Source organism: Dermacentor albipictus, chromosome 2 (genome assembly GCF_038994185.2).
Source record: "Dermacentor albipictus isolate Rhodes 1998 colony chromosome 2, USDA_Dalb.pri_finalv2, whole genome shotgun sequence".
Taxonomy (NCBI): Eukaryota; Metazoa; Arthropoda; class Arachnida; order Ixodida; family Ixodidae; genus Dermacentor; species Dermacentor albipictus.
Window position 1 is genome coordinate 195,264,401 of NC_091822.1, and position 25,764 is coordinate 195,290,164.

Genomic DNA, 25,764 nt, shown 5'->3' on the forward strand with positions numbered 1-25,764 from the left:
TCACAAAATTGAAGCCAAGAAAAGTCGGCCACACGCGTGATCGTGTCGCGGTATACGGTATAGTGGCTTCCAGCGCCGCGCTCAGCGGGCGCTCTTCCGACGATGTGATAACTTTATTTGGAATCCGGCGATTGGGAGGCCCGGGCCTGGGGCCGCCTAGTTGGGCACTGGGAGCTGCTGCTCCCGTGCGGCTTCCTTGGCTCGCTGGACGGCCCAAAGTTGGCCTTGGAGTCCTGAGCTGAGCAGCACGGCCGACCACCGCGCCCGTAGATTTTCCGGGGAGACTGCCATTTTATTTTGGTACATTTCACATCCCCACAACATGTGTTGAAGGGTGGCTCTAACAGACTTGCATAGCTTGCACATATCGCTCTCGTATATATCGGGGCAGAAAGTTTTTAGTTGCACGGGACTCGTATAAGTTTCTGTTTGTAATGGCCTCCAAGTAACGGACTCAGCTCTGTTCAGTTTAGTGTGAGGCGGTGGTAATACTCGCCTCCGATTTTGATAGAATTTGGTAATATCGCTAAATCTTGTTAATCTATCTTTTTCTCTCCAAATCTCCTCCTCCGCCTCCTCCTGACCGATGGAAGTCACTCTTTGCTCAGGACGGCGAGTAAGACCTCGAGCTTCGCGGTGTGCTACCTCGTTGAGATTGATTGCGGGAATGCCTGGAGTTGTATGCGCTGGGAACCAAAGCAAGTGCCTGCCGTTCTTCTCTGCGTTGGAGAATTTTGCTTCATTGGCTCTGATGATCTGTCATTCCTCAGGAGAAATTCTACCGTTTGCATAATTTATAATGGCCGCTTGAGAATCGCTAATGATGTACTGAGCATTCGTGGAGACCAATGCTAGTGCAATGGCTACCTCCTCTGCTGTCTCGGAATGTTTGGTATTAACTGATACGCTTGTAAGGGGTTTTCGGGTGTGATCTACGATTACTGCTACGTAGCTATTTCTGTGTGGGTATTTAACCGCGTCTGCGAAGGTTGCTCTGTCGTCTGACCCAAAGCATCGGTTCATTTTCTCTGCTCTACTCTTGCGTCTGCCGTCGTTGTAACCTGGATGCACGTTCTTAGGTATATTTGGTACTAGGAGTCTGTCACGACTTTCTCTCGTTATCGTCCTCTTTTCCCCGTATAGATTGTGGCAATTCATTCCTAGTTTCCTTAGTATATGCCGTCCCGTTTTGGTTTTGGTTAGTCATTCTGCCTGAGATGTTTGTTGTGCTTCTATGAGTTCGTCCAGTGTGTTGTGGAGTCATAACTTTAGCAAGAGATCCGTGCTCGTACTGATGGGAATCCCTAGTGCTAGTTTGTATGCCTTTTTTTATCAGGTTGTTAATTTTAGTCTTTTCAGCTGCAAGCCAATTGTGGAAGGCTGCTATGTATGTGATCTGACTGATTACGAATGATTGTATCAGCCGTATGATACTTTCTTCCTTCATACCCTGGTGCTTGTTAGTAATTCGTTTGATTAATCTCATGGTGTTTGTTATCTCTGCGTCTAATTTCCCTATGGTTTCCCGATTTCTGCCTTTGTTCTCGATTACTAGACCCAACACCTTGAGCTGGTTGACTATTGGGATATTCGCCGTTCTTGGTGTGTAGCTTTATTTCCTCATGAGCCTTGTTTCTGTCGTATCCTTTGGGAGGCCTGCCCCTAAGTGTGGGGCGGTACAAGAGAAGTTCAGATTTCTCTGCAGAGCAAAGAATAAAAAACTGGTGCAGCATGAATGTACAGCTGTCGCACTCGCACGGTTGCAACGAAGACGATAAATATTATACGTTGAAATAAACGACCGAAATTTGCACAAGCATATCGGGAGAAAATGTTCACACAGCGGTTGGCAAGTCACCCGATCAAGTGCATATCGATTAGAGCGTATACCGGAAACCAAGCACACTGGGGCCGAGTCCGCCGAGCGCAAGGCCACGTGTTGGGCTGAATTTTTGAAAGTTGAGACTGACTTTTTTTTTTTTTCCCCGCGGAGCGCTGGCTTGCGAATGCTGGCTGCATGATGTAATGTTCCTCCTTGTTCTTTTTTTTTTCTCCCCTTCATCCATGCAGCACAGTTTGGCGATGTCACCACGATCGGACTGGCTGGCAGCCACCGTTCGTTTGGTTTGGTGCGTATACGGATACGGCTCAACCCACTACGGGGGATAGGCCATGAATCGAGCGGTAGTAGGTGAAAAGGGGAGGCTACCTAAATATAATTTTGTAGTTAATAAAATGTTATGAAATGAATACTAATCGTTAATATCAATTTCCAGGCTATAATTATTTTTAAATTGAAAGTTAGCATTTTTGTGTTCAATTGAGGAAAGTAAAACGATAAAATTAACGCAGTAGTCTCTTTGGTTTACTTACAAAATTAAGTATGGCATCATATACGCTCCTATTCCAGTGTCCTAAAGTAAGCGCAATGACCACCGTTGGTTCCCTAGCGCTACTCGTTTTATTTCTTTTCCTTCCCTTCCCGGCCCGTATGGTGGCGCTTACATTTAACGTTCATAGCTAGCAGGGAAAGAAATTGGACAGAGCACGGTTTGAGGGGCGCAATGAAGAGAGAGGGGGCAAGGCAGGGATGTTAAGCATTTCCTTCTTCTTTTTCTTTTTCATTTTTGAACGGCCCCGTCTTGCTTTTGTTTGGAGCTTCCAGATTTGGCTACAGCCACCAGAATGTTTGCACTGCTATGGAAAGCTTCATCCTGGATTCCAATCTGCTGCCTTCCTAAACCAGTCAATCACAATAGTTAATTAGAACACCGAGCAGAATACATATTCCACAATTTCTTTCTTTTCTCCTAAACATTTTAACTTAATTTTCTCCAAACCGCCCAATTCTTGGCCGATGCCCCACGGTGGGTATGTGCCATTTATTTGTACAGAGGACCATCGTCATCATCATCATCACCACCACCACCACCACCACCACCACCACCACCACCACCACCACCACCACCACCATCATCATCAGCAGCAGCATCAGCATCATCATCATCATCATTAAAGTAGGAGTTCATGCACTGTCCTGTTCATGGCCGATCCCCCAGGGTAAGTTGCGCCAGGTCAGTAGGGAACAACAAGAACAACAACGACTTGTTGGCCTAGTTGGTACAGGTTCATCTACGTAGAAATGGTACTAAACAAAAAACGACAAACAGCAGTAGACGGTGGGCCAGGTGCAACTTTACCATCTTCTGCTATTATACTTTCAGTCTTGGTTTGTGCCATTTCCACGAAAATGTGATTGTCTTTAAAGGCGCTCACACTGGCTGGTGAGTTGCAAGAAAAACAGTAGCGTGCGCACGGTGTTCTGATGCGATGGTAAGCCCCGCCATCGCCGCAGAAATTTCTTTCATCAGAGGCCGGCCGTACAAGTGGGTGAGCACGACGGAGAGCGATTGTCTCTGCACACTGAACTGTGGGCACTGGTACGGATCATAACGTATTCTTTCCACGTCGCTGCACTTGTCACAGGCTGCGGTGTCGGCCATCCTTATGCGGAACGCGTGTACATTGGTAAACGCGACGCCCCAGCTCACTTTGGCCAGGAGGAGGAGGAATAAACTTTTATTTTCAAAACAGTATCCCGGGGTAAGCCCCGGTTCTACTCTCGGTGGGAGGTCTCCTCATTCCAGGAACCCTCTGGCCTTCGCTGCCTCCTTGGCCCTGGCGACAAGACGTCGTTGTTCCAGGTCCTCGGAGACGAGCTTGGCCTCCCACGTTTCTATGAGGTCATCGCTTTCTTGTCTGGCGTTACAACAGTCTCTCGGTGAAGGCAATGCGTCTTTGTCTAGATGCCATGGACATTCGAGGATCAGGTGCGCTAAGATGTCCGGTATGCCGCACATTGGGCAGTGGTGTCCTTGTAGCGTTGGGTAGAGTCTGCGCATGAGGATTCCGTGAATGTAAGTATTACTTGCAGTCTGCTGAGTGTAGTGTTTTCTTATTTGTTGAGCTTTGGGTGAGGTGGTGAGTACACCCTGCATTCCAGCCTGTGATGTTAAAGGATCCCTGAGTAGGTGATGGGTACGGTCTCTGCCTCCGCTGACGCAAACCGGGCGTCTCGAGAGTAGGAAGGGTTGGCCCGGCAGGTGTGGCCTTGGGCCGTGGCGTGTGCCGCTTCGTTCCCCTCCAGACCCTCGTGCCCAGGAACCCATGTCACGCAGGTGTAGCGGATCGGAGTACTGCGGTGTTTCAATATCTTCAGTGCTTCTGGCGACACGCGACCCTTAGCGCAGTTCCTGACAGCTGCTTCACAATCGGAGAAGATGACAGCTGCGTCCATGAACGTGGTAGTTGCTAGTGCGATCGCCGTCTCTTCTGCAGTCTAGGGGTTTTGCGCACGGACTGCGGCAGACGCTAGCTTTCTGCCCTGAGAGTCTATGACGCTCAGGGCGTAAGCGTTTCTTTGCGGGTATTTGGCTGCATCGGTGTATCTTGCGTCCGGATCTTGCCTGTGTCTTCGCCGTAGAGCATCCACTTGAGCTTAATTGTCTTCTTTCCTTGTGGTTAGTGGGGTGCATGTTGCACGTTGCGTTGAATGCTGCGCGTACGTACGTGACATACCTACTTTAGCCAGAGTTCTAAAATATGTGAATGTCACGTAGCTGGACAGAACCAAGGTAATGTTTGCCGTCGCTTGGAGACACTAAAATTATTTTTGATTCCGGCGAATCAGATACCTAGTCTAAGTAATTAACTTCTCAAATGTTATAGTTAGATGAAAATGTAAATGAGAAAATTGTAGTGCGACATGAAAAACTCCCGATACAACTTCCTGTTGCTCAGTACGTGCTACATAAAAGTGTTTTTCCGAGCGTGAAGGAAGCCCGCAAGTACACGCAAAATTGCCGCGAGACTGGCCACTAGAGGCACTTTGCGTGTATTCGCAGGATTTTTTCAAGCTCCAAAAAACACTTTTATGAAGCACGTATTGAGCAACAGAAAGTTGTATCGGCAGTCTTTCTCTGTTGCTCTACAATTTTTTCATTGACACTTTTCCTCTAATTATAATATTTGAGATCTTGAATAATTAATTAAGACTAGTTATCTAATTAGGCGGAATCAAAAATAATTTGAGTAACTCCAAGCGACGGCACACAACATTGCCCATAGTTCTGTCCAGCTACGTGGCATTCGCATATTTTTAAACTCTGGCTAAAGTTAGCTGGGTCATCATGCGTACACAAAAGGGTCGCGTCTCTTCGGGGAAGTCTTGACGGAAATCGAAGGCTTAAGAGGAAGCTTTAGCTCGGGCCGAACTCCGACGCGGCCTATTCAAATACATGTAAAACGCAAAAACGCTTTTCTGAGATAACCCATGAACTGATTTTAATGAAATTTGTATTTGAGAGAGAGAAAGGTAAATTATAGTGCCTGTTGGAAGCGGAATTTCGACTTAGGGTCTGAATTTTGTGAAAAGGATTTTCCAAAATTTGAAAGTCCGAAAAATATAGAAGCACGAAGTTTACAAATTAGTAGCTCTGCATCAAAAAGAGATATTGCGGTTCTGTAAACGGTATCCATTAGATCAAATACGATATGTCAATTCATATCTTACGTAAATCTGTTACGTTGTGTACAAGGGTTACGCAGAAGCTGTATTTCCATATTACTGAATTTTTTTACATTCATGTGTGACATATGAATTTTTTCCGCTATAGATGTACTATCAGATGCAATTCACAAAATTGTGATATCATTTTTCCTTTCTTAGTTAGAGAGTTGTAAACATGATAGTTTTGTTTTCATTCATAATAAATACTTACTGAAACTCTCCTCGTTTTTTTTTGTATTCCGTTTTTTTATATTGTCCTGCTGTTAACAAGTGTTCTTATTACTCATATGCTATAAACATGTTTTGATATTACTCTTAGTTCTCATCTGTACTACTGTTGCTTTAAACTTTGTATAACATCATAAGTGTCTTTAGCAGGAGGTCCCGATACAGTCTTTGACTTTGGGACCTCCTTATGTATACTACGCACATGCAATTATCTGTATTTTTACTAATAAATAAATAAATTGTGAAATGGAAAACTTTCGATTTTTGCCAATTTTTTACAAAAAATTGACTGTAAATCAAAAAAAATGGCTGTGGCTTAGGTAAGGTTAAGCCCAGGATGCGAAGCATACTAGCCTTTATTTTAGTTGTTGAACCACTGTTTAGCCTGGTGAACTGCTGTTGCTTGGCTATATTTGGTTCGGCTAGACGAAGAAACAACTCATGCATTACTTCTTCGCCTTCAAGAGTGGAACGCGACAGCGTTCCCGTCGACCCGCCAAGGGGTGTAAGACAATGGGCTACAGGGCAGCGACTACGCGTCCCGCATTGGACGCGGTGAGCGTCGAGCAAAGCAGCGTTCGGCGCGGCAACGAAATGTGCGCCTGAGCAAGAGACGCACGCCTTAGAAACAGCGCGTTTCTAAGGCAACACCGCATTCACTAGAGGCGCTTTTGTACCGCTTTGAAGCGTTGTACTCGTGGCTCAGTGGTAGCGTCTCCGTCCCACACTCCGGAGACCCTGGTTCGATTCCCACCCAGCCCGTCTTGCAAGAGTTGAGTCAAAGCCACTTCTCCTCTGTCGTGACGTCACGGGGTCACGTGATTTCATGGTCACCGCCGCGCCTGAGGAGCTGGGTTGAGCCCTCGTAATATGCTTCGCATAAAATTTGAAACTAATAGTCACTAGATTCTAAGTTTCTCTTCTAAATGCTACAAGCCTCGTGAAATTTGGTGCTGCGGTTGCCGAGAAAAACAAATTATCCTTTTACGTGTATTTGGATAGGAGCCCTCGAGCTAATTAAAGCTTCATCTTAAGGTATGATCCAGAGAATATAATCGGACGCGTCTAAAGTGTGGTTTATTTCATTCAGATGTGGTGCATTGGCGTGCAAGTAGGTGGAGCACCCTTGCAGAGCCTGCCCTCAGAAAATGGTATTGATAAGTGGCGATCATAGCTGCTCGGCCTAAACGAGCAGCTCGATAAATACGTTCATTCGGGCGCAGAATGAAAGTGCCGCAGCACGTTCATGGTCTCTGTAGTTTGTGACATCAGCTGTTCATAGCGTGTGGGCTGCGTCTCAAGGCTGGCAGTAAACGCCCCAGCGCCGCCTTCGCGTTCCAGAAAATGGAACATATTTGTGTCGGCTCATCGATAACAAAGCGCGGTACGATTGTCAAATGAGAAGTTTTGAACTTCATAGTGGTGACGTTTATTGAGTTAAGACTGCTGTGTTTGCGTCGACGGTGTGGCGAAAAATGTTATGACCATGTCGTGATGACAGGAGCACATTTCACCAGCAGAGGAAAGAAACCCCGGTCATTCCTCTCCACGAAAGTTTCGATCTCGCGGATAAACGACGTGCGCTCCTTCGCGCAGTCGTTGTTTCCGTCGTGTGGTATCTAATGGAGATATGCCATTGTGCGGCCGAGAGTAGGTATTAGGTTCGATCCCCAGCTCTAATAATTGTTACTCTATTTTCACCATAAAGATCAGAGAGGTTGGGGAAGAAACCTGTACAAACAGCTTGTACTCTTGATCTAGCATTCCGATGGGGTTGGAAAGCAAAACCCCTTTTGTGCCAGGCTTTGAGTGCAGGTTACATAGCGCCTAATGGTCAAAATTAACCAGGAGCCCCATACTACTGCATCTCACATTTTCATATTCTAGTTTTCGAACGTAAAACTTCATATGGCATATATGACTTGGATGGCGCTTAATAAGACCTTACTTGGTGTGGCCGTGTGCATGGCTACAGTGGTTCCTTAATTACCAAACTCGCTTGGGACAGTGAAGATGTATTGGTCTGGACGCCTGCGATACTTTAGTGATGCAGGCAGGGCATTATTTTCTTTCATTTCTTTTTTATGTAGGCCCAATACCATTTCTATGTTGGTCTGGACGCATGACCATTCCTGCATGTCGCGAATGCTACAGTCACACGAACACAGCTCAGCGCATCGGCGTGTGCATGATTGCTCGCAAAACGGCAGCGCGCAGGTCGCTCTCTCTCTCTCTCTTTTTTTTTTTTAGCGTCGAACGGCCGCCGACGTCTTCCGAGAATATGCCGAACACGGCGCCCGGAGTAGTCTGATCTGTCTTTTTGCTTCCACCTGGAGGAGCCGCCGGGTGAGTACCTCGAGCAAGTTAGTCAATTTCGTTCGTGCACGGTTCGCACTAAAGCAGCGACGTTCTCGGTATAGAGACAAGAAAGAAGAATAAAGAAGCAGTTCGCAAAGAAACTTGTGAGTGTACTTCCCCATGCGGGATAGCGATGGTCCTTGGCTCGAACGCGGCGAGAACTAGGGAAAGAGAGCTAGAAAAAGAAAAGGCCCGACGGGAGCTGGGAATCCGGGAGGCAAAAACCACGAGGGAAGACCTTCCCCTTCGGTGTAATTCCCTGGGAAGTCATCCGTCTTACGCGACCCAAATGGCTTAATGACCCGGCGGTGGCAGCAGCAGCGTGTACTAGAGTATCCCCCGCTCGCGCAGGTATTAAAAATTCCCACCTCCTTGGCCGGAGCAGCGTCCGAAGCCCAGCCACCGGACTGTTTTGCCTCGCCGGCGACGAGGAAATTGAGGTGCACGCCGGTCGCTGAGCCACACTGGCCCCACGGAGTCCAGGCTTCGCGCTTCCAGTGGACGCGTCCAGCAAGGCTTCGAGCTGCCCGGTAGAACCGAATGCACGCGTGCACATTACGCACGCGTATCGCATGCGTAATGCGAAGACATGGGATCGTTCCCCACCTGCGGCAAGTTGTTTTTTCATCCACTTTAATTGCCATTAATTTATCATTTTCTTTAATTCAATTAGTAAGTACAAGTAATTTCCCCTATGTTGTCCTTGGTGTCTTTGTTGGCTTCTCATGATATCATCAGTGCACATGACAGCCAAGATAGACAGAAACGGGACACATTCCACTTGTCCTGATGTTGTTCCTCGTACCGTCTTATGAGCAATTCTCCTGGTGGGTGCAGTTCCTTGAAGCCTCCTACTTCCGGTGCAGAACCCCTGTTATCCGGTTCATTGGCTAAAATCGCTCAAAGAAAAACCACGTTCATTTAGCAGTTCTTGAGAATTTTGCTGAATAATGAAACACCCATATACGCAGCTTCATTGCTCATACAATCTGCACAGTTTATCGCAAATAAATTGGAATGATACGTTGAGCAACTCGTACCCCCTGCAGCCTTTTTTCTTTTTGTTTTTAAGAACAACGTTAGTTCTTTTCTTTTCCTCCCCTCAAGCGCTTGCTATCCAAAGCCAGTGTTTAGCTCACGGGCGGCCCTCTTTCGCCGGGTTTCGTCCAGCTATCACTTGAACACGGTCGCCGACCTTTTCTCCGCCTGCTGCTAATTACGAGACACCTTGCTCAATTGAAACGTGACAATCGCTGACATTGACGGGGCAAATGATCTGCTCTCCTTCTACTTCTGTTCCGATACACTCCTTTGATTTGCTTTATCAATTTTTTTTATTATTATTTCTAACGTCTCTAGAGGGATTGTGCAAGTTACACTTCTGCGGCTCCTCTTCTAAGACGGCACGTCACTGCGCAAAACTATGATGCTGCAAACCTAAAATGTTATCTGATTTGTATCTGGTGTTGGTGCTTCCAGTGAACTTCGAGGACATAGCAGTGAACACTTTGGCATTGACTGTGAAGACACCTCTTGGCCAAAAAACATCAGCTGCTGTATTTCATTATGCAAGCGGTTTCCGTATACGTTCTTTCGTGCGTGCATGGGTTTGCCAGCCCATGTTTAGCAGCAGGAGCGGGACACCACTTACCTAACGTAGCGGCGGCTCCAAGCGCATGGGCTTTCTTACAGGTTGGTGTGCTTCAGCCGATTAGCATGATATCACGGCTCCAAGTCCTCAGGACACCTGCTATCCATAGATAAGGTCACCTTAATGCCTCGAGTTGGGCGTAAGCATGGTGCAAGTCGTATTCTACTCCGTTCATGCGGTTGCGAACACATTTCATAAGTTGTGTTCGTAAATACCTTCCATTGCTGGGTTTCGTCCTCCGTGTCGAAGCACAAGATGTTCACAAAAGGCGAAAGAATACAGGACTGTAAGAATCTTTGAAATACTGGAAAGGGGAAATAGGAGGTTGGCAGCGCCCGTAGCTAGACGGCGAAAGGAAAACGCTGCTGGTAATTCTATAGGAAAGAGGTCTTCCCCACGCGAGCTTCCAAGCGTATTGTTTGCTTCCTGAAATGCGCATAGGGTGGCCAGGAGGGTTCTGCATATGTAGCTTCCCTTCCTCCTAGATATTAGTTTGATGGACACCTGGCGAACGGCCTCAGTAGCTGACGTTGAAGATTTTCGGCTCAGCTCGTTAGATAAATCCCGCATTCAGCTATACAATCACCACCACCGCCATCACCGCCGTCTCGGCATGCTCGTGCGTGAACTGGTGTTAAGCTACTGAGCAAGTGAGGTCAGCCTTCACTATTTTGAGAAACGGCAACTCAGTACGAATATGTTTGCTTGCTCACCGTTATAGGTCATAGCCCGCACTAGCAGCGTAACTTATCAGGAAAGAGCGGGATCCAAATGTACGTTCTTGCCATGCCTTCTTGGAATATATTATATACAAGACAAGCACACGAAAAGAGCATGTGAACACACAGACACGGCGCGTATTAAGTGCTCTTCTCGCGTCCTCGTCCTGTATGCCAAGATGGCATGTCAACAAGCTCGCATTGCTTCACTAGTTTACTAGCCCTCGCATAAGAGGTCACACGTTAAAAAAATTATGGGGTTTTACGTGCCAAAACCACTTTCTGATTATGAGGCACGCCGTAGTGGAGGACTCCGGAAATTTTGACCACCTGGGGTTCTTTAACGTGCACCTAAATCAAAGTACACGGGTGTTTTCGCATTTCGCCCCCATCGAAATGCGGCCGCCGTGGCCGGGATTCGATCCCGCGACCTCGTGCTCAGCAGCCCAACACCATAGCCACTGAGCAACCACGGCGGGTTGTCACACGTTTCGCAGGCTGTGTCTGTCGGCTTACGTTTACTAATATTAGGGTCCTTACGAAGAGCTCTGCAAATCATTCTAGTCGAGCGATCTCCAAAGTATGCGCTTATGCACCACCTTGGAGCTTTAGTAAAACGCACTCGCATGGCCTGCCGGCGCGCCGCGGCCGCGACTTCGACTCTGTCGCGGCGATCACGAAATCCGGCCGGCCACTCTATGAGGAGCGGATGGGGAGGTGTTCCGGTCACCTTTCGATTAAGCAATCAGTTGCGGGTATTTTACCCAAGCCGCTCAAATTGATTTCGGTTAGACGAGAGGGCAGTGCTTTTAAAGCGAGGAGGCGGACCCGGAACGAGCGCCAAAGCCGAACCTCCTGAGCGCCAGCTGGGCGCCGTGCAAAGAGCCGCATCGACGCTCGTTGATGGCTGCGGGTCGAGATCGGCGAGAGAACCTCTCTCGCGGACCGATTACGAGGTTTCATTGATTTTGTCATTTAAACTCGGTGGCATAACCTTTGCAGCGTAGCGCGGCCAGGGTAGCGGGACGCGAAATTGATGAACCTGTACACCGCTTCACGAGCATTGAAAAGAGGTTACTTTGGACGAGCCGTGTTTCAATGCTGACGCTCGACGGGGGACACTCGCAAAGCAAGCAAACGAGAACCAAATTCCACTTCATGTCAGGTGCTGTCCTGGGACCGCGACCACGACCCACATTCTGTTCTTGCGGACAGACACTGGTCAATCGGGATAACGAGACTACGAACGATTGATTATGGACAATGTATTCCATAAGTAACTGTTTTAATACCTGCGTCAAATGTGCCTGCATGCTCATATTTAATTTAATACTGACGTTATACAACATGGCAGCCCAAGCGGGAGGTGGGGGGATATCAGAAAGCTTCGGGAATTCGGACAGGACATGAGCGACGTACAGGGTCAGCTTAACCGACATGTGATGCAATTGTGCGGCGTACTGAATGCACGCCAGTACTCCTAATCCGGCGCTGTAGCTGACTGACTCATGCCGAAAACCTGCGTCTGAGAGTTTAGCAACGAAACCGTAAAGGGTGACCTTCGGTGAGGGTGTGCAGTTTAGCACGACACTATAGTGAAGGCATTCTTGTCTGCTCTATTGGGAGGAACCTTCAAGACATGTCACACCCTCTCTCTTTCACTTCTTTATTTCTATTCCCCTTTTCTCTTCCCGCAACCAGAGACTTTTCTGCTGCTTTCACTTTCTTTTTGCTATCTCTCTCTCTCTTCAAGATACGGTGAAGTTAAGCGCAAGGTACGGGGACCTATAAGAGCTGCGCTTTCAAAAAAAAAAAGGAAAAAGATGAAAGCGGGACAAAAAAAAATTATTCGCTGTAAGTTAATATGCACGTAACCGTCTTATCGGCTATCGGCGGCTAGTGAAATGCCGTAAGCAGCCGTTTTTGACAAACGCAGGCGCAGCCGGAGTGCCAACAGTTACCCGAAGAGCGTCCCCCTCTCTCCTCTGTTTTCGACAGCGCCATTCGCGTATCGCTCTAACTCGGCTTCGAGGCTATTTGCCACGCGTTCCCGCTCATATTGGTCACTATAGTATATTGACGGGTCCTCGGGAGTATCCCACCCACTGAGTGAAAAAATGGCTGTGGCTTAGCTAAGGTTAAGCCCAGGATGCGAAGCATACTAGCCTTTATTTTAGTTGTTGAACCACTGTTTAGCCTGGTGAACTGCTGTTCCTTGGCTATATTTGGTTCGGCTAGACGAAGAAACAACTCATGCGTTACCCTGCTTCGCCTTCAAGAGTGGAACGCGACAGCGTTCCCGTCGACCCGCCAGCGACTACGCGCCCCGCATTGGACGCGGTGAGCGTCGAGCAACGCAGCGTTCGGCGCGGCAACGAAATGTGCGCCTGAGCAAGCGTCGCACGCCTGAGCCTTAGAAACAGCTCGTTTCTAAGGCAACACCGCATTCACTAGAGGCGCTTTTGTACCGCTTTGAAGCATCGTACTCGTGGCTCAGTGGTAGCGTCTCCGTCCCACACTCCGGAGACCCTGGTTCGATTCCCACCCAGCCCGTCTTGCAAGAGTTGAGCCAAAGCCACTTCTCCTCTGTCGTGACGTCACGGTGTCACGTGATTTCATGGTCACCGCCGCGCCTGAGGAGCTGGGTTGAGCCCTCGTAATATGCTTCGCATAAAAAAGCCAGCGCCTGTAGCAGTGAAACGGCACCTAAATCCTCATTGGCTAAGAAGCCACCTCACGTGCGTGCCTCGACGGATCATAGCTGGAGAAAGGGTGCAGCCTGCGGCTGGACCGACGCGCCAGGCGTTGCGTCAGGGCATCGCCGTGATGCCACGTCTCCCTCGCTCCGGAGGCCTGTGCTATCCGCGCGTTCCTTGTCCGCGCAAGCTCTCGCCTGCGTTCTAACTTCGCCTCGGTAATCGCTATAAAGAAATCAATGTGCAAAAGAAAGCGCAATAAATTCGAACGGAAAGACGTCGGTGGTAGGGAGTTTCGAACCTACGCCCCCACGCTCAGAAGCCTAGTGTCTTATACCCACGGGGCTAAACCGGCGCGGAGGTATTGGCCAAGCGTCTCAACGCGGTCGCTTGCCCGCGAATTCATAAATCGAAGGACCGCTTGGCGTCGTTCAACTGTACTGTACATTAATGCTTACGCATTCACAAGACAAAAGAAATGCTTAGGTGTCCTCGCATTTTTACGACCCATGACGCCAATGTACAATGTACAGTGAAGCCAGAAAAATCATATAGCGTAAGTTAACCGTTCCGTTTCATTGAAACGTGGAAATTGTAAGGAGATGGGAAATTAATTAAGCAGACGAAAAGTCAACTTGCCGTAGGTGGGAGCTGAACCAACGCCTACCGCATGTGTCTTATTACAGCGAAGCTGTTTATGCGGACCCTGTGCCGTCGTTGTCGGACTTCGCTGAAAATGGGTCACGTGACCTAGCGGCAGAGGAAAAGAAATTCTCAACAGGTGGAAAAGGGTTCGAGTGACCCCTTGCCCCTGTGAGAAGGCTATTTTATACGCGAATCATATACGGCTGTCACACGGTGCATTTTCGGCGATTGAGCCAGGTCGGCATCGAATTTATCGACGATTGAGTCCACCCTGCCGCGAAAGAAACAAATGCTATGCTGGCGGTTTGCGATGAACGGACAGTGTCCAGCGATTAAAACGCGATACTGAGTGCGTGACTAGGGGCCGACATTTCTTGCGCCAGCAGGAAGTGCCGGCAGCCACGTCCACCGGCAAACCAATCCAACCAATCGTCAAAACGATTGCAGCGCCCGCATCTTCAGTGGTGGGCCTTGCACCCAACATACAGAGCTTTGGATTAGTCGTTCCGCACATTCCATCCCAGCTACAACTATGGGAAGACCACGAGTGGTGCGTACTCCTCAGGAAGGAGCTGCCTACCGCAAAATCGAAAATGAGGCGAAAGAATGGTACGTGGAAGAAAAGATTTACGATATAGACTACTTGCGAAGTTTGACTTGCATGGTGTAAGACTCGGTGCAACTAACACAGCTTCGCTGCTCGACCATGTTCATGAACTGGAAGGAGTGGTGATTCTTATTTCCAGATTTTAATGAAAAAGAACGCTATATTTCGGCTATGATGCAAGGAAGGTAGCTAAAATAATTGATCTGCGCAATGGGAGGCACAGTTGTACATCATATCCACTTCAACAGCCAACCTTTGGGAAAAGAGATAAGCGGAGCAAGCATTTTTTTGCCTACCCCTTCCCCATTGAAACCTAAAACGTGCAGGCTGCAAAAATATTGTGCGCTAGTCTGTTTCCTACATTTTGTCTTGTTGAATCATCGAACTTGCTTTCGTGTTTCTGTAGCATTCGTCGAATATTTTTTTTTTGATAACACGGATACGTTGATACCAGAGCGCATGGTGTTCAACGCTGTCCTAGTCCTTACCTTTTTTTTTAGGGTTCTTGTAATTCTACTGAAACAGCAGTTCGTAAAGAACCCATGCTTTCGATAATACAGGAAGGTACAAGAGGAACATTTGTTACTCAATATACGTGATGGCGTCATAAATTTTCTGCAGTAACGCAGCGCCAACGCCATGAGTATATAGCTGGGGCTCAATTGAGCCCTGCTCAATATTGAGCCCTGCTCAATATAGCAGGGCTCAAAGCAGAACACAATTTTCACAATTCAGCATCGAATTGAGAGGTGAGGAGAATAGTGGCAACGATGACTATTAGAAAGGGAAGATAGCAGAAGGGAAGACAAAGGAATACGCTTGCGTGAACCCCACCTCTTCGTCATTGTCTGTTCCTAAAGCTGTATGTGTTAAAGCGAAGTAAAGAGGAAGAGGGTAGGAACAACCGAGCTTTTCCCCCGCACTTCAGACGTCACCAGCATTCGTTGATGTTTTTCAAGGAAAAACACACGCGCGCACGGTAAGTACACGCAAATGTTTTAAGGTCAATGCGCTTCGTCGCACATCTTGGGATGAATGCTGCTAATAGATCTGACTTCAGCTATATCAGACTTCAATTTCACAGCTGCCAACAATTGCCCTAGCAGAGCTAAATGAGAAGTTAATTTGTTAATTAACTAGTTGCACGTACAGATCTGCCGTGTAACTATATCATCTTCCTCTTCTAGTCTCCAAGAAATGAGGTAAAAGAGGCGGAATTGTGCTATAGCTGCAATGTGCGATTAAAATATAACACTGCTAAAAGTGAAAAATAAAACGTTCGTTAAGTGGTGTACGAAACATTTCTGTCATTTAATATGCTAGCAATGCGGAAAAAAAAGCACGTCAACTCAGCAGAGTAAAGAAGAACAAAGGAAACGCAATAAAGAGGAACAAACTCAGTCAGCACAATTTGTATGCAGCCAGAAGTACAATTCTATAATCGACGCCCGAGTGGCACATGCATTGTACCAGAGGCACGTCGCTTCGGTTTCACTCCTGCCCGAATGTGTCCGGTCGTTGTCGTTCGTCTCGAAACGGTCCCAAGCAGTGCGGCATTTCCCAGACGTTCCCCGACAACGAAGGCGTCTGGGTCATTCACGCTCCACCAGACTGCCGGTCAGCCAGACGCGCTGCGCTTTCGCGGCTGCTCGAGCTCATAACGGCTCATTTGACATGTAGGCTGTCGCCGAAGTGGCGCGACGCCGCCTTCCAGAGTCATCGCGGGCGACCCGCTGTAGGCAGCAGATGTCGTCTTCCAGGCACAAGAAGGCTGCTTTCGCAGAGAGACCCGCAAACACCGATTTCGCGCAACACTGCTCCTGTCGCAAAACAACAGTAAATATACGCCATGTTTGAAAGTATTCGAGCAACACCTGCATGGGCCATGAGTGACTTCGTGAAGTGCGGTGTTGTGTACATACACGAACCTATATATAGGGTTATTTAGCACTGGGCTGTAGTAATAGTAGTAGTAGTAGTAGTAGTAGTAGTAGTAGTAGTAGTAGTAGTAGTAGTAGTAGTAACTGCTTCTTTACTTAAACAAGTAATAAGTAAAATAAAGGAAGGAAATGGCTGCCGGCAGCACTATATATAGCTCGAGTGGTTGACCCCTGAGCGGTGGCCTGCAGAGAGGGTGGAGGTTATGGGTTTGCAGGAAATGGAAGGCTGCACAACTGAAGGAATAGTGCACGGGATGAGAAAAGGTTCTGGTATCAACGTTCGCGAGTAGGTCATACAGTACACCTCAGGTACGTGTTTGAGGCACAGCCCCGCACGTCTTCACTGAAGTTAACTAGCAACAGTATCGGTTACAATAGTCCCAGCAGGGATACGCTGGATCTCTGTCTAGTCTTTCAAGCTGTTCTCGCAATTTTTTGTCCCGACTGCTCCTGTCAGAGAAATTGAATTTGAATCCTAAGCGCTCTTACCGGGCCGGATTTTTTTTTCTTTTCTTTCCGCTTTCATCTCCTTCGCGTTGATTAACTCGTGCTGTAATAACTTAGTGGAAGAAACTTGAACCGCATGCAAGTGATAACTCACCGGACATGCGCCAGAGTTTCGCTTAAGTCGAGCAACGGTATACTCATGGCGTACTATAAGAGAGACAGAAGACAGGAAACCAGGGGCCCGATTTTTGTTAGTTATATTATAAGAAGCCAACAAACAAGGGCACCAAGGACAGCATAGGGAAAATTACTTGTACTTATCAATTGGATTATAGAAATGTTAAATTAATGGAAATGAAAGTCGATGAAGAAACAAATGGCCGCAGGTGGGGCAGAACGCACGTCTTCGCATTACGCATGCGACGCTCTTACCAAATGGGCTTCCGCGGCGCCGTTTCCCAGCCACTTTCTGTGGTATTTACATTAATCTACTACAAGTAACCCTGGGAGTGTTAGCCAGCGCCACCACTCACAAGCCTTGGCGGCTGATATGGAACATCCTTTCTGCCACAGGCGTCACGTGTACGTTTGCCAGTACGTGTACGTCTGCAACGTAACAATATTATTATGTTGCTTATTGTCCAAGGAACAGCCGCCTCCTTTTGTCCACTAGATTCATCAAAATTACGGGCACCTTTTCCTGCACAACAACCATTTCTTTGACCTAACTGGACGAGACGTCTACAACGCAAAAAAAAAGAAAAAAATTACACTGGGACTTCTTTTTTACAGGTAGACCAGCCTTGTAAGCACGTATACCACTAATGCATGATTTTGCGAACGCTTTCAGGTAGGAGTAAAAAAAAGTGGGGGAAAGCCACTGCTTAGCAGATGACAATGCATGAGTGGGCATGCGATGAGCACATGCACACATATGCTTCGAGTTTGAAGGAGCCAGTTCTGGATCAAACTTAGCTGCCCTGCAAAGCTCTGTTTTATGTAGACTATTTTACAGTCAACCACAAAAATTTGAGGACCACAGGATCTCATAAAACGTTCAATTTCCGAGCAGTCGTAGTCAGTAAAACCGAACATCAAAATGTTACTCACATATATACTCGTAGAGGCTGTAACTGCGAATAGTAGGCTGCGTTGTGAAGCTGCGCAGATATTCAGATTTTTTTCAGATTTCGTGTTACATAAAATTTTGTGGCCTAGCGTACGCACATTCACTTTGCTATTCATATTTAACAGAGAAATGATACCTGTCCTTTGCAAGAATATCGGAACCTTAAATTTTGGATTTTTGCTACTCGTTTGACCGTATTCAATGGGTGCCTCTCGAGAAGGAACGACATTTGCTGCCTCGTTCTGTAGGACTGCTGCTGTGGAGTTCCCGCGCCGATTTCCTGTTAAGTGTAACGGTAAGAAGGAGCCGGTTAACTGATTAAAGGTTGTTGATTAAATGGGGGAAATATTTTAATATATGCCCAGCCCACGTCTACTACTCAATCCACCTGCCGGCTTCGTGCGCTTTGTCATCCACGTATACCTTGCAATGTTGTGCATGCCCATTGCGGATTGCATAGCCTGCAGGGGGCTGGGCTAGGTAACTGCAAACGAAATAGGTTTCCACAGTGCTAATGCGGTTGCGTTTAGAGTTCGCCTTGCTACCTTTTTACTTCCTAGGATTGCGATTTATCGGCATGCGACCCTACCAGAATACTACGCTTTTGAAGGAGCCAAACAACTGGATCACTGTGTGGATCACAGTGGGAGATACTCTTTCGTGAGACAAAGCAAGTGGCTGCCATTCCCAATGGTTCCGGACCTTCGGTGCCGAGAATCCCGGGCGTGCCTCTCGATTCTTAGCGTCCCCGCAATCACGCATCCCCGAGGGGTTAGGAAAATCCAGTGAGGCGAGAAATGGCTAGCCCCCCATCGGAACCCTTTCCTTTCATTGTGATAAGGCGTACAATGAGAAGGAGAGCTTCAACCCTTCTGCTACGGGGCCCGCTCTCACGGGGCTCCAAGGTGACCTTAGGTCCTGACCCAGCGACGATCGCGGTTGCATAATAGCGCGCGCGCGCGCTCCTCCGCCAGGTCGGCATATGGCATTCCCATGCAAACGCCGGCGGCGGCGCGTGGAACTCTCGCCGACCCCGCTTTCCCGCGGCTCGAGGTCAAGAACCGCGAGGTGCACTTGGCGCCCAAGGGTTGCGCGAGGGGCTCGCATGCCTCCTCCTTGCTAAGCCGAGCATGTATACGCGACGCTTGTTTCGAGATCAACGAGAGAGAGAGAGGTCGGATGAATGGGAACACCGGGCGCCCCCGGTTTCTCTGTCGTGCAGCGGTGTCAGCTCTCCCTTTCATGGATGTTGCGGCATGCTCTTTTGAGTGCACATCGCTCTCTAACCCGTACGACGCCCATTTCACTTCCAACACAGACAAACACAGGTAAAGTAAACTGAGAGGGAAGGCGCGGCATGGAATAGGTTGGAGTTATAAGCCGAATTCTACCAAAGCAGGTTCGGCGAGTCCGCATGCTGATGGACGGACGAGTTTCATTTCCAAGATACCAGGCAGTTGAGTTTCCCTCGATTTGTATCAACGCGGGATGACACAAATTGACTGGTGGCTCCATGGAGTTCTCACAGAAAAGCAATGACCTTAAGCGCTGATACACGGAATTTCAGTAGCTCACTGCTTCCGCAAGGAATTTCGTTAACGGTAGTCAGCGATCGCAACCGGCTTATCCTTTGTGATGGAGATGTGGGGGTTGGTTTGCAATGTAAACAGGCAGTGACAAGAGACACAGTGGCTTCTGACAGTTAGGTTTGATAAGCCTTATTCTATGACTTCGTAATTCACGCCGGCAAGACGCAAGGTGCACGCGTTTGGCCAGATGGCATGTGAACGTGAACCTGACACCGCGCCAGTGCTTGCCGAAGCAAATCACGTCCTGCAACAAAAAAAGAAGGAAACGTAACGTTTCGATCTGCGGATTCGAGGGGGTTTCTTTCCCACTTCTTTCTTCACGGGGAAATCACACTCCAAAAAAGCTACTTCGCCAGAATACTTCTCCACACTCATCCCATGTACGAACCACCAGCACCACAGCTTGCCTCGCCAGTGCATTCAAAGTTGCCTTGAATCCGTGTACAGTGGAAAGCAGAAACGGTCTGCCGGCATCATGAGGTCGGTGGTCAATCAACAGCGCATGCGTTTGGCGCTGTTGACACGCATCGATAAAGCGCGGCTAAGTTTCGGCTTACGTCAACCTTTCAATGAACAACGCTCACAAATCGGTTCTAATCGATGAACGCAGCGCTTGTCACATAGGCTATGTTCACAAGATGTGTTATTTCGAGGTCAACTACGCCGAACCTGTCGCGGCAACGTGCGCGGTTTTCTCTATACAGTCACCGGCGTCGCAGCGTTGCTTTCGCACGACTCCTGGCGCAGGGTGGTGTTCACTTGGGTGCCTTCTCTCGCTTACGGGCGGCTCCCCGAGAAACCTCTTGGAGCCGCAGCTTGGATTCGCGCTCTCTTTCTTTCGAGGCCAAGGGGGGAAGGGTAGAGCGGGGCACCTGCGCGCGCGCGATAGGAAGAAAGGGGGCGCAAGAGAGAGGAGGAGTTTTTCTCGCCACTAAGCGGAGTGGTGGGTGCCGCGCAGCCACGCACTCAAGCTCGGAGCACGGGGACGAACGGGACGGCCCGCGCGGGCGCTTCTTGGGGACGCGAGGAGCACGTGACGACTTGGGAGGAGAAGAGCCCGCTTTCCCCATGCCCGACGCGCGCTGCCCGGGTCGCGCAGAGCGTCGACCGCCCTGAGCCGAATCAACCACGTGGCTGAAGCCAGTGAGTTGGCAATTGCTCTTCACGTCTCCGCGGCTATCAGTGCTGGTCCCGTGAACGATGGGGTCTCGCTTTCTGTATAAGTGAAAAACAGCCCATTGGACATTTCGACGAGTCACCGAGTAAGCTGCCGCGAAGTTTGAAAAAATCGCAATCCTCCAGGCAGGAGGACACTTGTTCGAGTGCGGTTTCAATGCAGTCTGTGCGACAGCAGATCCTCGTTAGAGTGCTACACGGAGTGTTTCCTCAGTGCCAGTACATCACGTATATCGTCCATTGCGTCGCGAGCCCAAGCGGCTGAAAAGTGGTTTTACATTTCGCGCCCTACAGCTTAGCACGAACGTTGCTGAACAGTGTGACCTTCTCTGGCATTCCCACCGCACAGCTGAATGGTGAGAGGATTCCCCAGTGTCGTCGCCGTGGTGTGCAACCCCGTCGTGGGCGAGTGACGCGTGGTGTGCTTTGCTGCTGATGCGAAAGTAGCCCTGCTTGCGGGCTGGGTCAGCCTCTGGTGGAGATGCACTCGTGCCTCGAGCTGCAGGCTCCGCACCTGGCGTTCCGACCCTGCGCGTCACCCCCGGCCAGACCCGAACCGCCGACCTGGAGGAAAGCCGCGTACTCGGTAAGAAGAACGTTCGAAACCGACACATTGACGCTGGCCAGGCTCCACAACTTTTTGGGTAACGTTAACACCAAATTCTGCGGAACACAATGACTTTGACGAGTGTTAGCCGGGCGTAATAATTTTTGCATTCATTGCGACTTGCGTCAGTATCTTTGTCTCCATTACATGTATATGCCGACATAATGTTGGGATACAACTTCGTTCACCAGTTTTCATTGCCTTACTTGCACATTTCTTTTTGTCGCTTTGTCTTTCTCTGATATTCAGGTTTATTTATTATTATTTTTTGCAATGAGCAACATTTGCCTTTCAAAACACTGCACTGCCAACGCTTGTAAATCCTGTCGTGCATTCGTGAATTTCCCTTGTAGGGAAGCTGGCCTATATAGCTAACATTGAGAAGCATTTTACATTTATAGTGCTTTAATTCGACATTACTTGGCCGGATTATCTTCATGTAAATGCGATTGTAAAGGCCACACAGAGGCACGCAAGACACCTTCTTTGCACAACAAATACATTTAAGCAATGACGTGAACTCGCTTATGAGTTACGCCCGGGAAACACTGGTGACAATATAGTCGAGACCGTTAGGTTCCTATGTAAGCTCTCTCATTGTTGATACTCAGAACCATTCGATAGCTCGAAGCGAGTGAGCTCGGATTGATTACGATTCTGTACGTCATGCACGATGCTTTTACAAATTCAACGTACACGCGCGAGGTCTGTTTCGTAGAGCACACCGTATAGCAGCTCCGGCTTTGTGCGAGCTGAACTTGTTCTCTTATGCAGCGAAATTGCGTCATTCCAAAGCTTTGTACGTAGATGTTAGATAAGGATTTAATATCTTAACACATTGTTTTGAAGGGCAAAGTAAGGGTAGGCAGAGGCTAACAGCTTCGCTGTTAAAAAATGTAATTTACCCGAGTGTAGCCAGAAGCTACAAAAATAAAAGTCTGCAAATTTTTTCGGTAGAAAGCTTTGCAGTTGAAGAGAAACTCGTCTTTGGTCTGGTATGAATTTTTCTTCAAATGCTAATCTTTCTTTCTGAAAAACCCGTATGGATTTCCTTTGTAGCTTTTCGCTACACTCGAGTGAATGCGAGTTTGTTCCGTTTTGAATATTCCTCCACTTTGTAGATTTCTGCATAATTGAGTTGCCACTGTCGCGCTGCGGTTTATGCTAGAAACAGAGTTCAAAAAGGAGGACACGGATGAACAAGATAAGCTTCCAGTTCCGTACTGCGTAAAAAACGTTGAAAGGGTATAGGGGGGAGTGCATAGGCAAGGGAACAAACACTTTAGGTGCACGACAGCAGGTCAGGTGTTCACATCATGCCGCTGCCGCAACGGCATCTGAACACTGCAATACCGGGGTAAGCGCGCCTGACGCTAATATGTGCGTGCTATGTTGGCCGGTCGAGAAACTAAAACTTCGCAGGAATGACGATGTGTTACAGGCATGACGCCTGTATACACGAAAGAGTGTCCCGCCGACAGGCGACACATACCGGCGTCTACGTTGCGGGGGAGCTTGCTTCTGGTCGGATGAAAATACGGAAAGCGGAGCCTGCTACGACCGGCTGAACCGTCTCATTTGTGGCTGGAAGCAGACCGGCCACGTGGCTCGCAGGTTTTCAGGCTTGACTGGGCCAAGGAAATTCAAACGGGATGCGTATAAGTAATTGTACAACCGAAGCACATACTAAAAATTAATGTAATGCGGATTTAGCGTATTATATAAAACAAGCCTCATAAATCATTTTGAAACAACTTTCTCTAGACGCATATCAGAATAAACGAAGAGCTCTCGTACAAGGCACACAACGGTCTTCCTTTAAGGCAATGGCTAGTTTCCAAGCATGCAAGGAGACTTCCCAACACTGCAAGCCTGGTACAATGCTTCGGGTGCTTGAAATGCACCTGAGATATCGACTTCACCACACGGGTTCGTAAAAAATAATGTGCTCTTCGTTTCACACTTAGATGCTTGATTACACAATACCAAATCACCAACTCGACTCAGAGAGAGAGATAAGCGGGGTGGAAATGTTAGAGAGGCTAACACGAAAAGATTCTCGTTTGCTACCCTGCAATGGAGGAAGAGTATATGGCGAATAACGTGTTCGATAGTTTCCTCGTTGCCGCAGTGGTCACACGCAGCACTATCTTCCATTTTGATGCGGAAAGCAAATTATTTTGTAAAAGCGACACAGTCAGTAAAGAACCGTTGTCTCGGGTCAGGACAGTGCAGGTGGAGGACGAAGTTGAAGACGATGCAGACATGTGTGCTGGAAACTAGGTGTGTTCCACAACGATTGCATGGCGTCAATTGCAGGCGCTCGTAGTTTCGCTGCTGCATCCGTTCTTGACAGGGGGCTTGTTTCCTGCTCGCCGTCTTCACGAGCAGGTCGAGCAGCTTTATTGGCATGTTGGTTGCCCGTTACGCCACAGTGGCTAGGGAGCCATTGGAATATGGCGTCGTGTCCTTGCTCGACGAAGCGATGAAGGAGCTCTCAGATTTACAGAACTAGTTGTTCGTAGGGTCCACGGCGTAAGGCAGAAAGCAAGCAACGTAGAGCTGTCCTTGGAGTCATTGAAAATTCGACTCAGCTTTTCCTCTAATCAAATGCCGTTGTATGGGCATGCTTAAAGATCACAGCATGCGCTGTTATCGGGATTCCAAGTGAACCCATTGACGGCGATCTTGTCAAGAGAGCCGCAAAAGAAGTATCCGTCTCGTGAGGAGCCATGCGGAGCTCACGAGCCCTGACTTATCAGCCTATTCACACAGCGCCGGCATCGTCGTCTTGAGACAACGCTTACACTTGCAGTACTGCGCGTGCAAAAGCTCGCTTGTGCGAGCGTCGCCCCGCCGATGTCGTGGGTCACCTTCACGGACAGGTTAATGCGTTCAATCACGTCAGCACTTGTTTCTTGTTTACTCTATGGCTAATATACAACATACATTGGGAGGAAACAGCTTATGCATGGGAACAACTGCGCAACTACGGTGATAACGGCGTCCGAAGCACAAGGCGTCAACCTGTGCGATGCTTTTTTCTTCTCTTTAATTAGTGAATGAATGGATTGATTTGAATTAACTTTCACTTCTTTTGTAACAAGGTAAAAGGTCGTCCCACGCATCACGCATGAGGTGTGCGAACATATTAGGGAAAGGTAGGCTATAGTGCATACGTGGACGACAGTCAAACAGTCGCCGTCCTTTCCAAAGCGGATGGGAAAGCTAGATGAGTCGTTCATTTAATATTACGAAACACTCTATGTAGCGGAGCTGTCTTACGACCCGACAACGGAGGCAACACCAACGTATGCGCCAGTCATGTTGTTCTGCGCGCCAGCTTCCTTGAGGTGCCGCTGGGTAAGCGAGCGCCAGAGCGGTGCCACAAAGCGAAGTCGTTCCGCCGTGCGAACCCGTCTGAATTTGAATGGGCGGCGGAGGGGGAAGGCACTTTGTGCCGGCGAGCTCGCGACCTTCGGCGGCAACAGAAGCCGCAAAGCGCACCCTTTCACGGCCATAAGTAGCGAACGGGCTCAAAGGCGCCGGGCTGGACGGGAAGACGGGAAGCCGCCTGTCTCGGGCCGCGAGGAGACGCGCAGCATTTGGCGCCTGCGGTCACAGACGGTCCACCGCCCGTGTGCCGGGCCGAACACGGGACAGATTGGGCGCGTGAAACGCTCTCCGACGAGGAAGCCTTTGTTTGCCGTTCGAGCCCCTTAAACGGCGAGTAAACGCCGCGTTTTTTCTTTTTTTTTATTCCCCGCACCATTTTGTCTCGCATATCGCTAAAACGCGCGTTTTAGCCTTTCAAAGCAGCTGTGCTGCTGTGACTTTTCGGCTGTTAGCTTTGAACGTTGTGGTGCTGACTGTATGTGCCACAACCCTGCAGCGCGCGTTGGGTCGTTCACCTCATCATTTATCTCCAGAAGTCATTAAAAAGAAAAGAGAGAGAGAAAGAGAGAACGGTCGTGCATTTTTCTTTCTTTCTTCTTTACAATTTCTTTCCCCACTCCCGTATACGTCTCGGTTTCCTACTTTGAGCAGAAATGTGAGTAATTTCTCCGAAGGGACGTCAAAAGCAACAGCAACAGGAGGCAGAGGTTCGATCCCGCCATCGGCGAAGAATTTCTTTACAGACGGACTTCCCCCACACTTTGGAGATATCTAACAGAAATCTCGAGTGTGCACGAAATCGCAAGTTTTAAAGAGGGACGAGGTATAGAAACGTCACCTTCATAACTGAAACTGTGCAAGGTCGCCCATGACACGTCCACAGCTGTCGAGACGTCACAATTTTTACAATGCTGTCGCACACATAGTTTCTTTTCTTATTTTTTGCCACTTGGCATGTCGTCGCTGGTGGTGCATATTTTTTTAGATGAAAGTGAACAACTGCTAGT

General features: G+C 48.5%; 1 protein-coding gene across 3 annotated transcripts in view; it reads left to right on the top strand.

Annotated features, from left to right (window-relative positions):
- The first annotated feature begins 15,361 nt into the window (after positions 1–15,361).
- Positions 15,362–25,764, top strand: part of LOC135898548 (zinc finger protein rotund-like) — a 145,887-nt gene continuing 135,484 nt past the window's right edge. Inside the window, exons 1-2 of one of the 3 annotated variants that reach the window (XM_070534598.1) lie at positions 15,362–15,452; positions 21,104–21,340. In XM_070534598.1, the coding sequence (XP_070390699.1) occupies positions 21,236–21,340 (105 nt within the window). In that variant the 5' untranslated portion in view covers positions 15,362–15,452; positions 21,104–21,235. Of the gene's footprint in view, positions 15,453–21,103; positions 21,341–25,764 lie in introns of those variants that run through there. The other 2 variants (XM_070534597.1, XM_065427560.1) reach the window with 2 other exon arrangements.